Raw genomic sequence first — 15,028 nt, 5'->3', positions numbered from 1 at the left:
TTACCAGGCGCGCCACACACCCTCCAGTTTAGCTATGTATAACTGAAAGCGCTAACATCCAACCAAAACATTCAAATCAGTCTCACAACATCACACTAATATCACATCCCACATTACCTCCTCGCATGCTTTTTTTGGGCTGTCTCGTGCATGCCAAATCTTTATTAGTGGTATTACTAAGGAAACATAGCAACAACACCCACATAGGAAGGCTTTGCTGTCTTCAATGGTAGAATTCGCCCTCCACCATATTCATATTGCACTTAGAGTATTTACCCTTCAGTATTATTTTAACCTCAATAATAACTCTCATTTAATACCTTTTGCGTCCCTGGTTCTTTCATGACATAAAAAAACACTTCTCTCCAAGACATGTTTTCATCCACCACTGACTTTTTTCCCCTTTCTCTCTTTTGTGTCATTAAGTTTTTAAGAACAACCCTAGGCTACACAACAGATGCTGTGGAGATAAAAAAAAAAGCTTATCCGCACAAACATTCACATTAACACAATGTGCTAAAACCATAGCGCTATTGCCATCCTGTATTTGTCATTTCATTATATCATGCCTTATATCACACCTTGCAGAATGTGCACTCAATGGATGAACCTACCAAGACACACCTCTTCAGTTAGACTTTGTCGGGTACACTCCAAAAGCTGAAATCTAAGCAGGACTACTCCACATACATAACAGTGTTATTGTAACTCTCTTAAGCATGTTATATCTTAAATAAACTAAAGCAGGGTTGTGCAAAGTGCAGTCCAGGGGCCATTTTTGCTTGTTTGCTTGTTTTTATTCGCCTGCAGCACAATGTACAAATAGAATTAAAAAAAAAAATAAAAAAATAAAAATATATATATATATATATATATATATATATATATATATATATATATATATATATATACAATTGAAAAATAAAGCAAAAAGGCAGAATGTGATTCAGAATCTGCTGATTCAGAAACAGGGCCAGTCTGGCTATCGGATGAGGAGAATGAGGATGGTGCCTCAAATATAAAACCAATTCCAGAATTCGACGCCATTCTTGAGGGCAAAAATTTGATGTTATTACATGCCTTGATGCAGGAGATGAAAGAAATACAAGCGCAAATTGCAGCACAAACAAACCTAGATTTTAGGTCAGCTACCACCGATTTAACATGTACATGCGTAGAACGACACCCTCATGAGGATGCATGATGAAGTCATAAAACTTAAGAATGAAAGAATGAAAATAAAAATAAATTGAGCAAGGATACCAAGGCACTACAGGAAGATATCAAGGTATTACAAGATGCTAATGCTGCTTTGCATGCAGCTCTTGAGGAGGTTAAAAACCCCATGGAAGAAAATAGAGCATTATGCAATGATATTAAGGTTCCACAGGATGATATCAAGGCACTATTCAAAGATAATGCTGCCTTTCGCATCACTCTTGAGGAAGAGAAGGAAGCAAAGGCAAATATCACTGAGCAAATGATAAATATAATTGATGAGATAGATCAGACTGCGTGAATAAACTATGTGATCCTCACAGGGCTCCGAATTACACCCAGGTCAAGAGATCTACTTCAAATGGATGTTCGTTCAACAAAGTAACAAATTGCCAAGTTCCTACAGTCAATGGAGGTGGATGTAGATATCAACACCATCGATACTTGCATCCCACTATATGGCAGAAACAACACCACTTGTCATCATTGTTAAGTTCACTAATAGGGATTTCAAAACTGCACCGCTGAAACACGGAAAGAGCTGAGACGCACGAACGTCTGCATGAATGAGCCGCTGGCAAAACGCAACGCTGACATCGCCAAGAAAGTGCGAGACTTGAGGAAGCAGGGAAAGATGCAAAGCACTTGGAGCACCATTGCCAAAATCTATATCAAGCTAAATGGAGGACTAGTAGAAGCAAGAGTGCTTGTTGTCAAAAATATCAACGATCTGGATACATATTAAAGATCATATTACCATGACAACAAGGAAAATGGAGGATACAAAGAACCATGCAGTTGGAAGGATTACATTCAATATCATTTGACATTTGATATCATCGTTGTAAGGTCCTGCTCAACAAGAACTACTGGAATTAGAAACCCATGTATCTACATTCAATGACATTCACAGTACAACACAAAAGACGACAGGACAGGAAGACCTAGAAATGGATCTGGACAACAACAGGAGAAAAAAGGGGAAAAAAAACTTAAATAATAATAATAATTATAATAACTGCTTTGATTGTATGGAAGAATAAAGTAAATCGTGAATTAGTGCAAGTTGAATACAGGAAGTGAACATACAGTATGTATTAGCAATTGATGTGATAAGGATGGGGGTAGGATTAAATAAGCTCTGCTTCTTCCTACTCCTTTTCGGACATATGGAATTGTGAATTGTAACATGAAACATTCTATGTAAACTGTATGCATGTTCGAAATAAATGAAACCATTACCATGCTTCTAAACTTGTGGGAACAGTTTGAGGAATACCGATTTAGTGTTTCGGCATGACTGTGCATCAGTGTAAAACAAGGACCAGACAATGATGGTAAAATACGTTTGGTATGGAAGAGCTTCCATCAAACACCTTCGTGATGAACTAGACAGCAATAATGGTCTCTAATGCTCTTTAGAATGCGCTTCCCAGCGAAACGGCATAGTTGCAAAGGCTTCACAGTGTCTTCACTTTAAAGTCTAGGTATTTTCAATGTCTAACAAGAAATGTCCAATCCTAATCAAAACAATCAAATCAATAAATGTAGACTTTAACAGACATGGCCGATGAGACGGCTTACTAAAAAGCCCTTCAACTTCTCACCACAACTCCCACTAACAAACACCAGACAGGAGTGTGGCAGGGAAACAAACCCTGCAGCTATTTCGAGAAAGAGACTGTTGCTTTCTGCAAGACTGTAGAGTCATTAGACTGTACTCTAGACGAGAAGCACACACAGATGCTGCGAGGCAGAAGTTGTAGCATGTTTAACAAGAAGCGAGAGAGAAGTGAAAACCGACGGAGGTGGGGAGGAACACTTTTTGAGTGAAAGGCCATCTGCTGAATTCATGGTGATGCCAGTCGTCCGCTCGCCTCCCACAGCTCACACCTGCCAGCCTGCCAAAGCCCCCCCTCAGGAGGACAAAAAGTGGCAACTTCACACACAAACACACACTTCCACGCCTTTGCTCGCAGAGCAATAATGGCACCCATACAAGAGTAACTGGTGTGATTTGTCAGAGCCACGCGGCGTCTGAGGAGCTTTCGACAGTTTTTCATGTTTCGCCTCCTGCGGTAACATCAGCCTAATAGCACTTTTAAACAGGAACACAACAGAGGGGAAGAACCTGCAAATCAGCCCGTATATGAGGCCTTGCTGTTCACTATGTTGCAAAGTGGACGTGTGCTCTGTAAACTAAATATAAATTCACTTACATTCACTTACATTCACTTACACAAATATTAGTGTCATTGTCAGTTTCTATATTTATGCCTGTAAAGTGCACTATAAAGCATTGATATTTGCAATTCTCTCACAGCAACATCCTACAGCCTAGTGTGTGAGGTGCATGGCTATTTTACTTCAACTGAATTTGATGACAGTGGGGTCCCTTGTTAGATTTAGACACGGACACATCGGTATAGGCGGAAACAATCTGTCCAGTCTCACACATAAGATGAACATCTGCCTGTTCTTGCAACTCCTAGCACTCACTGCAACAATGCAAAGTGGATTCTCAAAGGTGGAAAAGAATCTGTAACTGCAAGTAGATGCTGGTTGATAAAATATGAATCAGCTCATAAGTTTTGTTGCCATTGTGAAACCTTAATAAAACTGTATGGCCGATTTGTAATGATGACCTTTGATTCAGGTTGCAGATGCACCTCATACATCATTTTCAACAAGCACAACTGTTATATAAGTAAAAAACAACAACTATCAACTCTTCATGTAAAAAATAACAGGCACGTTCACATAACGTCTTGTCTCCTCACCTTCTTATTTTATTAAGATCCCTCAAAAAGCCACAAAAAGCCAAAGAAAAAGCAAAACAAATTGTGCCAATTAGACATGGCCGAGTCATTCAAAGCTCTCGTTTTTTACTGAACCGGGACTCACGGGTATTCATCACAGTTAACTTGTTTACTTAGCCTGCTGCCGCTAGCTAGTTTAAAAAGACAACCAGGTAACATGCATGGCATTAATTGTGCAACTATTACTCGAACTGCATTTGTATAAATGTATTAACTCCATGGAAAAAAGCAACAGGTCTGCTCCATGCCTCAGATCCATGCTCCTTTCCACTTCCTGTTCCTGTCTAAGCTGCTCCCTCCCTGGGTAGTAAGAACCTGGGTACTTGCAAATCTAGACTCACTAGATTCGCTGACATGAGTGTGCTGACAAGTGAATCGTGCACCTGACATGGGCTCACGGGTTTAGTGAGTCGGGTAGATGAATTTGTTGCGCATGTACAAGTTTCTCGGGTGACGTACATGCCACAGTGAGCGCTGAATCATGCATCAACGTCACCGCCATATTGGATGTGGCAAGAGAGAACGTGGACGACGCCTAATTTATGTTCTGCATAAAAATGTAAAGATCTCACGGGATTACCTTTCACAGGTAAGGCTAAAAAAATACGTTGGATTGTATTTGGCCATTATAACGTCATTTTATGAACAGAATTTGTTGACTTTGTGGCATAATGCCGTAGTGAGACCAGCTTCCAAAAACATTATAGAAAGGCTCAAGCACTTTAATAAGTTTGGTCCATTTTCTAGTATTTGTTTAAGGGGCAGATCTGCCACATCCAAATGCATTGCTGCAACGAGCCAACCATCTCCATGAGGTATTTGCTTAGTGCATATACAGTATATGCCTACGGGACTCTCTGTGTGATTTTTTTTTTTTTTTTTGCGCATGCGCATTTTGACACACAACGTGAGTGAATAGAGTACCTGATTTACTTTAGTGAGTGACTCATAAAAACTCGAGTCAATAAAAGGATTCAAGTTTACAATCACTTGTGCCAATAACAATCTTAAATTACGATAGCAGTCTTTACCTTTTTTCAAAAGAAAAAAAAAAACAAACCTTACGGACGTTCGACCGTATTAAATTCAATTAAAAAGAACTTCGAAAAAATTCTTTATAAAAATGTCAACCCTGACTAACTTTGTCAATTCCAAAGTAATCTTTGTTGAGCTAAAGTGAGACCTTGTATGTTCGGGTTTTAGTACATATTGACAACAAGGAAAGAACACCATGGAGCCAAATGGGAAATATAAAAGGAAAACAGAAACAGAAATGTGTGCAGAATGGGAAAAAAAAAACAATATCCAATCCCCACTTTCTGATTTTTATTTTCAGATTTTTGATGCTCTTGTGTTGACCCACACCTCACCTCCCTGCTTCCTCTCCTCTCTCAAACACACTTGTCATCTTGGATTGCGTTCCTGTTGCCCTCCATCATCCAAACCATTTTCTGTCCATCCCTCTCCAGCCTCCTCTCTTTGATTCCATCTTGAATTGTAGCTCTTGATTGGTGCAACATCCCTCTACAGCACATGGAATCAAATATGGCTCACCCCATCCTCCACTTCTGTCTCTCCTTTACCTCTTACCTCCCAAGCGATGCGGCTTTGATCCTCGCCCCGTTCCCCCGACCTAAAACACAACACAACTCAAAGCTCCACCTATGCACACGGGTGCACAACTTTTGACAAGTGCACAGACGCTGTTTAATAGAAAGCAGTAATCAGCGCTGCTTCCTCCCCAGCGTGTTCCCGTCTTAAAATGAAAGGAAGATGGAGGGAGACAGCGACAGAGGAAGCGACCTAAAATTGATGTCAGTGCATCGACCCTCCTGTAAAACCCAGTTAACACCTCCTGGCCTGTGAGAGCTTATTAGCTGAGTGTGACTGCGCGAGTGTGACATCATGTGTGTATGGCGTGCGATACATTTAACGGCTTGTTTTACGTCTCAAGCTCACAATTCCCCTTCGATTAAAATAAATGTTGATTTGTCCTAACTGAGAAGTGTGGGTGTGCGTCTGTGCATGTTTGTGTGTGCTTTACAGGCTAGTCCGGTCCTGATTACAACCCTCCAATCAATCGTGAATAGAGCACTCAGCCTGATAAGCGATCACCTGAATCAATACTCATGTTTTTAGTGTGTGTTCATCAGTATAGGTGTGTGCGTGTGTGCTCATACACAGGGTGTGTTGATCTTCTAGCTGCAGCTCACAGAACATAAAAACTTTTACTTAGTGCCTTGATAAATCATGTCATCCTTTTTACACTCCTCTCCTCCCCTTTCATTTCCTCCTTATCCTATTACTTTCTTCTTATTCCTACCCTCATTACCTCTACCTTGTTTGTCCTGTTCTCTCCTTCCCCCTTTTCTCATAGCCTCCTCATGTCGCCTTCCATTTTTTTTTACTTCACTTAATATTGTCTTCAAGTAAAAAAACAAAAAACGAATTTTTAAGGTGTGGCGGCTTTTATTTAGTTGTGACGCTGCGCCACGATGAATTACATGTAGCGGAAACGCTAAGGCATTGAGAAGACCCATTCAAAGACGCTGTGAATGATATGTAGTACTCTACACTGGTCACTAGGTGTCAGAAATTTGACTGTAATGTTTGATGAGACACACGGACAGCAGACTTGGTCGCCGGAACAACAGCCTTATATTGCAGGCTTGAATTGTCTCACAACAGGTACAATAATCCCCAATAAAAACACGGGCTGCTGTTGCTGCCGTAACCCACGAGAAGCTAAAATTCAACTCTGAACCCACGATGTCACTTCCAATCCGCCCGCCACTCAGCTCCCCTCGGGAACACATTTACAGCAACACACACAAGCACAAGTTTTATCTACTGTATGTCTCAAATGTCTTTTTTACTACCATGATGTCTACTATATTGGGTAATACGAGTGTAAAGGTGACTATAGAAGTGTTGTTTCATGTACAGAGGGCTCCAATAATGTTAAAAAACAGGTTGGGCTGCACGGTGGTCTAGTGGTTAGCATGTTGGCCACACAGTCACAGTCTGGAGATCAGGAAGACCTGGGTTCGGTTCTCCCTTGGGCATTTTCTGTGTGGAGTTCGCATGTTCTCCCCGTGCTTGTGTGGGTTTTCTCCGGGTACTCCGGTTTCCTCCCACATTCCAAAAACATGCATGTTAGGTTAATTGGCGACTCTAAATTGTCCATAGGTATGAATGTGAGTGTGAATGGTTGTTTGTCTATATGTGCCCTGCGATTGGCTGGTGACCAGTCCAGGGTGTACCCCAAAGTCAGCTGGGATAGGCTCCAGCATGCCCCCGCAACTCTAATGAGGAGAAGTGGCATGGATGGATAGAAACAGGATTTCTATGCTCTAACTATTAAAACATTGAATTTACAAATAGGGAATCCTACTTCACAGAAATTCACCTATTACAGTTAGGTTTGGAACAAATTAACAGCGATAAACGAGCAGTGAGTGCAGCCGTGGGACCCTTACCCACCTAAAAGCACTCGTTTGTGACATTTATCAAAACAAAAACAAGCGAATGACAGAAGACAGTTCATTTGTAGTTCTAAACACATTTCTTTTGCTTTCCGTGTTTTTATTAACTTTTTGCTAATGCATCAAGGCCAATTATGCAAAATCCATGATTACGTGATTACATCATCCCCACCCCTGCAACCCACCACCACCACACAGAGATTGCAGTCCTGTGGGAAACACTGTCTTTCATTCTCATCCTCTCACAACCGCTCCTTCCACCTTCCTGTTAATTTCCTTTTTCCTTCCCCTAAAACAACTACATCCACTTTTTCTGATCTCCTCTATTCCCACCAAATTGCTTGGGCTTAACTGTCAAAGTTAGTACGGAGGCCTTGCTTTGACTCACACACAAGTGCTGTAATCCGTCAGCATGAGACCTACCAATGAAAAAAAAAACAAAAAACGGGTGATGTCGTACCCCCTCATGTGATTCGAAGCAGCTGGACAACATCAACCACACCTCCCCAATGGAGATTCTTACATGTTGAGAGCATTGATTCATTTTCCCTTGCTCTTGCTTAGGAAAGCCAACGTAGGATATTGTTTTATATCTGAAGATCATCTCCGGTGTCTTGTATGGTTGACCTCACCTTCCGCTGACAACAAAGCACATCACCAGGAAGATGAGCAGCACAATGCCGCCGGCGATGGACACAGCCAGAATGGTGGACTGGTTTGGGTCCCCAATAGCAAAGACATCTGCAGAAAGAGGACAGGAAGGAACATAGCGGATTTAATAAGAGGCGAAGGAGAAAGTGATGTGTTAAAAGAAGATATCGTGATACAAGTGAGCGAGGCAGCTAGATGGAATAGTGAGCAACGTTCCTGATGATAGCCACTTCCCGCATTGCCTGCTTGTGAGGACGTGAGAGAGGATGTGAGAACCATTCCCACTCGGGCCGCCGCTGTCCAAATGGATATGTTAACGTTGCACATAACGCTACTGGCTCGAACTTTCTGGACAGATGCATCGATTTTTACACCGCACCAATCTAGCTATTAATCAAAACAAATGCCCCATTTATCTGGCTTAGCTGAGCACGAGCACATCTATATATGTGTATCTGTGTGTGTGTGTGTGTGTGTGTGTGTGTGTGTGTGTGTGTGTGCGTGTGTGCTAGCGAGCCAAACGAATTCCCTCAAGCAAGCACAGTCAGCAGCATTGATCCTTTGTATTAACTGGCACACACATATTCTTTAATGATGCATTGGATGATCTGATTTGAAATGTCATTGGCATCATGCACTCTGACCAACCACAACATTAGGGACACCTGCACAATCTGCATAATCTCGTACTGTACTGCATCCTAGTGATAATGCGTAATCCCTCGTTTATCGTGGTTATTTGGTTCCAGATCCGATTGTGAAAAGGACATTTCTGATTTCCGCAAAGTACGATTTCTTCTTTATAAATGGAATATTTTCATAGTTAGAGCATAGAAAAACTGTTTGCGATCTTCTAAATATGATTTTTTTACATTATTAGAGCCCTCGAGACATGAAATAACACACCTATAGTCACCTTCACACTCATCTTACCCAACACATTAATGACAAAATAGCAGTAAATAAGCCATAAGCCATACGGATAAAGAGCTAACATTTCAACTTCCAAGACAGTGATCGAAATTACTGAGGAAATTACCTATAGACGGCAGAAAGAGCGCAGCTGGAGTATATATGGACTTGACAAAAACTGATACAATTAATCACAACATCCCAATTAAAAAATTGGAAAGGGATGGAATCAGAGGGTTAGTGTTGAATTGGGTTCAAAGCTATATTGCTAACAGAAAGCAATATGTGAAGCTAGGAAAATATGCTGCATGCTTAAATATATTGTGTGGCATACCCCAGGGGTCAATACTGGGACCAAAGCTGTTCAATATACATAAATGACATCTGTAAAGTCACAAAAGACCTAACGCTAGTACCATTTGCAGACGATACTACTGCCTTCTGTTGTGGAGAAAGTACAAAAGAGCTAAGAAAAAAGTCACAGATGCAATGACTATACTAAAAAGATGGTCTGATAAAAACAGATTATCCCTGAACCTAAGTAAAACGTCAAAAGGGTGAACGAAAATAAATTTCTGGCAGTCATTATAGATGAAAAGATGAGCTGGAAATCTCACATGAAAAATATAAAACATAAAATGCAGAGAAATGCATTAATATTGAATAAAGCAAAATTCGTCCTTGATGAAAAATCACTCCATACGCTCTATTGCTCCTTGGTATTACCATATCTAACTTATTGTGTGGAGATATGGGGAAATAACTATAAAAGTACACTTCACTCGCTAAAGCTAATGCAAAAAAGATCAGTTACGATCCTTCATAATGCTGTGTATAGAGAACATACAAATCCTCTATTTCTAAAATCACAAATATTAAAATTTGATGATCTAGTTCATTTACAGCTGTTAAATAACAGCTAAAATTATGCATAAAGCAAACAATAATCTGTTAGCCAAAAATGTCGTACAATTGTTCTCAACAAAAGAGGAGAAACATGACCTCAGAAAAAAATCAAACTTAAAACATTTATATGCGAGAACGACACTAAAAACCTTTTGCATGTCAGTATGTGGAATCAATTTATGGAACGGATTGAGCAAGGAACGGAGCACTAACGAGCAATTTCAAGAAATACCGTAATACAAGCAGTTGGTGTTTACAAAGTACAAGGAAGAAGAGTCCTGAAACATTGTGTACATGCAATGCTCTGTCTAAACACTACTACACTCACTACTAACGCTTCATTTTTGTGAGGTCATTGTCAGTATTCACCCATTATCAAACTATGTTCTGTTATGTCTCTTTCATATATATTATTTATTATGATTGTCATATGACAGAGTTACAGTGACAAGAAATTTGACTACTGTTTTACCACATTATTACATTACCTTATCATTTTCCCATGTATACAACCAGAAGAGAGTGCATTTGGAATACAGGAAGTGAACAAATGTATTGCAATTGATGTGAAACAGATGGGGGGTAGGATTAAATAAGCTTTGCTTCTTCCTACTCCTTGTGGAACAGTGAATTGTAATAAGTGATGTATTCCAATGTAACTTGTATGCATGTTCAAATAAATTAAACCATTACCATTTAACACATGAATAAGACTCATGCTTGTGTGTTGCTATAAATGTGCTCCCTATGGGAAGCAGAATGAGTGGCGGACATCATGTGATGTCAAGAATTCAGAGTTGAGTTTCGGCTTGCAATGGGTTACAGCCACAACAGAAGCCTGTGTTTTTAATAGGGATTATTGTGCCTGAGATTATTCAAACCTGCAATAAAAGTATGTTGTTCTGGCGATCAAGTCTGGTCATTGAATGTCTCACCAAACATTACTAACACCTAGTGATTAGTGTAGAATACCACGTCAGCGTCTTTGATTGCATCTTTTGAATGCCTTATATTTGTATTTTATTTCATTTAGCCATTTTTATGCCTGAAAATGCTTAATTTAGGCAAAAAATATATAACGTTTTCTTAAATATGTGTATGTTTTCGCTAATAACAGGCCATATTCAACCACACAACAGCATGATTTATTAACAAGTATACGGAAAACGTATGATATATCATTAATAAGCCGTAAAATTCAAACTGCAAAGCGGTGAGAGACGACTGTATATTACAAAGAACACATATGGCAGCGTCGCTGGGAGCACTTCCTGCTTCCCAGCATGCTTTGCTAGACTGCTTTGTATATAGTTGTAAATATTACATGTTTAATGTTATGTAAGTTATTGTTTGTCATCCCCGCAATAATAGTAGTTTCCCTTTTGTCTGTCTGCTTTGTTTTTTGGTGGTAAGATTGCTGTATAGTATTTCTCTTTTTGATCTGTTCTTTCCTGCTACCATGACTATGGTTAGTGTTTTATGTAGTTTTCCCCTGTCCATACCCATTATGTGAAGTAGTGCCGGACTATTCCCTACCCAAATAAAGAGTTACTTCCTTTCAAGCAGCTGAAGCGCCTTTGACCTTCTCTTCACTGACCTATGAGCGCCACATTGGTGTCAGAAGTGGGATCGCGGGATGGCAACCACACCTCAGGAGATTGAGGACTTCATCACACGCTTGTGAATGGAGGAGGAGGATTTCTGCTCAAGGCAGAGGAAGGAACTGAAGAGGACGGACGGCCCTGATGCTGATGGGAAGAGTGAGCTCCGCCCCCGAGAGCGACGGGCAGAAGCGAGCAGCAAAGTGGGCAACCCCCGCGGCCAACAGCGCTGTGTGGAGGCGACCCACAGCATGACCCACCCCTGCCTGAGGAGGCGCCAAGCAGCTCCCACCATCAAGAACACAGCATGGACTACGCCTGCTAACTCTCCCCGTGTTTCGAGGCCCCCGATTGCAACAATGGAGACATCGAGGCAGAAAGGAACAACCAAGCTGCCCTGCTACAACAGAAAAGGATTACGGGAGACGTACCTCATCCAGGTAAAAATGGCAGCCAGCTTCATACACAACAGAAGGGCCATCACAACATGTACCTTGGTGTTCCCATCGTCAGCGAGTGACGCGTGGATGTTTTTCCTTAAATAGCTGTTTGCTGATGTCCAAGCAGAAGCTGTAGTAATTCTACATTTGAACAATTTTACTTAAAGATTTGTCAGCTCCACCCACATAGATGTTCGGACTTGTTTGCACCCTTAATCACTGAGTGTTTCTATTGACGCTTATAACATTGGTTCCGTTTTATAGCACACCTTATACATAGAAGAGATCCGGGTTGACAATCGCTATATTTAGCAAGTAAGGGTGTGCATTTAAGTGTTTCTTGCATCATGCATTTATTCTGTAATTAAATACATGTGATCAATGATCACCTTCATTGATCAAGGTGATCCACCGAGCGAGGCGACGAGTGAGTGGAGCTCCACGTCTGTAATGCCCCATCATCAATAATCATCCCCAAACAATACAACCCGGCCCTTGACCAACAGCACCAAGAAGGCAGCGATTGGACACACTCGCCTTCCTGGCAAAACACGCGTGGGTGTCCAAAGTGTGGTACAGGGGCCATCTGTTGAACGTGGCTCACTGTAGAAAAAAACATAAAAAAAAAAACTGCAAAAACTAATAAAACACAAATATTTGTCTTTAAATGTACTGTATGTACAATTTTTTGTTAGAAATTTTTTTTTTTTTTAAATTGTAAATATCAAAGGACAGCTGGACAGCCCTGACATAAATAGACAAAGACAAGTAGACAAGAGAAAAAACGAGAGCTGTATTATTATTATTATTATTATTATTATTATATATTATCGTAACAGTGGTTTATCTGGTGTGAAAAATTGTTGACAATATCTTTGAGCATCAATTTGTGGCACAATAAATGCACCTGCATTGTTTTGTTACTCAGTTAAATAAAACAAGTTTGTTTGTCCAGTCATACTTTTTCATTGCACTTTTCTTAAAATGAATGTTAAAATCTTGTCTCGTAACGTTCGCGTGGAACCAATCTCGTGCATCGCCCCGTCTCGTGAGTTGGGTGTCTCGTGACACCCCTGCTGTATAGCATTTCTCTCTTTGATCGTTTTGTAATGTGCCAACATGGCTATGGTTAGTGTCCTTTTTAGTTTCCCCCTGTTCATTCCCATCATGTGAAGTAGTTCCTGACTATTCCCTACCCAAATAAAGTGCTACTTCCTTTCCCGCCGCCGCAGCGCCTTCGACCTTCTCTTCACCGACTCGTGAGCATCACAGCATTATGATATATTGCAATTCTTCCACTAATACAAGATAGTACATGTTGTCGAAGTAGGTGTACCTAATGTAGTGTCCACTGTTTGTAATTTACATCTAAGCATGTCTGTGTACCTCATATACAGTAAATATAGCGAAATGCTCAGTAAGTGTGATGGTAGACATTTCCACATACAGTATACAATACGTTGTAGAGCAGGCACAAAAAGCATATTTATTGACTCTCCAATGATTAGTAGGCTAATGTTTTTCCACTGTACACTGCTGCACAAATGATCTATACATACACTGCTAAACATTAGATGATTTATCGGCCTCTCTGCCTGGCTGTCTGAGAATCAATGTGCACTTTGAGGACCACATTATTTTCCTCTCTGGCAAGAAAGAAAATGTTTTGCATGTGATGACAACACAAATAAGTGACACCTGCAAAGCAAGCATACATTTAGCTGTTAGGAAGTGGCCAGTTTTATTTCTTAAACAGAGATCAAGATCAAGGAAAGCACAAATTGGATTTCTTGGCTTACTGGCTTACTACTTTTTATCTAATAAATCTTCTTGGATACGCTGATGACAACAGAACTGAAGAAGCCATTTAGATGAAAAGTGAGCTATTTAATAACCATCCTGTGGATTGATTTTAAACTCCAACGGGGACAAATCACCACATGGAGATATAATCTCGCCGCACCGTTTGTACTTCATCTCTGTCCTCCTTGCTCGCCTGCTCTTTGAATTTAGATCTGAACATGTTTGCACTGCACGCATGTGACTTATCAATACTGTTTGCAGCACAGAGGAGATGATGGATAATTCATGTTTACCTTCATGGCTGGTCTCCAGTTCGATCTCTCCACCATAGCTGCCGTAACCTCCTTCTGTTTTGGCTCTGACCCTGAACACGTAGGTGGTGCCTGGTTTAAGACCATCTACTGTCATCATGTTGGAGCGGGTTTTCAAAACGGTGTAGTTCTGCTCCCGCTGGTTCTGAAGTGGAGACAATGGGAACAGAAAACAATAAATAAAGGCTATTACATTCATATACTATATAATTAAATATTAAATTAGCCCTAGAAGATAAAGGCACTTTGCCAAAAAGGAAAAACTTAAAGTGCATGCATATGGACATTGTCCCACTCCACGCCTGTAGGGGGCAGTAATACAGTCATCCCTCGCTACATCGCGGTTCAAGCAACGATTGATTGTCGATTTTCAAAATGAATTAATTGATTAATTGTCGCTGTTTCGTGGTTGGCTAATGTGAATGTTTCGGTGGAGGAAATCGGGTTTGCCGACTGCCTGGGGTCCTGCTGGATGCTCTTGCATCCAAAGTCTCCTTAAAGAAGGCGCCTGATCCTCTAAGTTTCAACACTGATTTTGAAAAAGTAATTCAAATATGTTTTTATCTAAATTGTATGGTTTCTCTTTCATATCATACAGCACAGCAGTCGCCACCATGGTGCCCGCGGGCACCAGGGAGCGCCCCACGACTACAAGGCGCCTGCAAGCCTGCTTTTCATCCAGGTTTTCAGTTAAAAATGTGAAATACAAAATGTGAGTTGTGGATACCAGCATTTTCTTAATGTTCTGGTAAAACGAACATATTCGCTTTCTTTGGGTTGAAATAAGCTATGAAAGTCTATTTTTTATGTTTTTTTTTATTAAAAAATGTAAAAAAAACATTTACAAAACTAAAAAAATAGTACTTCAGGAAACACATAAGG

The 15,028-nt window shown here is 40.5% G+C and overlaps 1 protein-coding gene across 1 annotated transcript in view; it reads right to left on the bottom strand.

Moving 5' to 3' along the window:
* The window catches only part of epha4b (eph receptor A4b), a 132,075-nt gene that overhangs the window by 35,093 nt on the left and 81,954 nt on the right, over positions 1-15,028 (bottom strand). Inside the window, exons 9-10 of the mRNA XM_054769438.1 lie at positions 14,129-14,291; positions 8,155-8,263 (exon numbers count right to left, since the gene is read on the bottom strand). Coding sequence (XP_054625413.1) covers positions 8,155-8,263; positions 14,129-14,291 — 272 coding nt within the window. The remainder of the gene's footprint in view (positions 1-8,154; positions 8,264-14,128; positions 14,292-15,028) is intronic.

Source organism: Dunckerocampus dactyliophorus, chromosome 2 (genome assembly GCF_027744805.1).
Source record: "Dunckerocampus dactyliophorus isolate RoL2022-P2 chromosome 2, RoL_Ddac_1.1, whole genome shotgun sequence".
NCBI lineage: Eukaryota > Metazoa > Chordata > Actinopteri > Syngnathiformes > Syngnathidae > Dunckerocampus > Dunckerocampus dactyliophorus.
The sequence above is the reverse complement of the archived record's forward strand: the minus strand, read 5'-3'. Positions and strand labels throughout refer to the sequence as shown.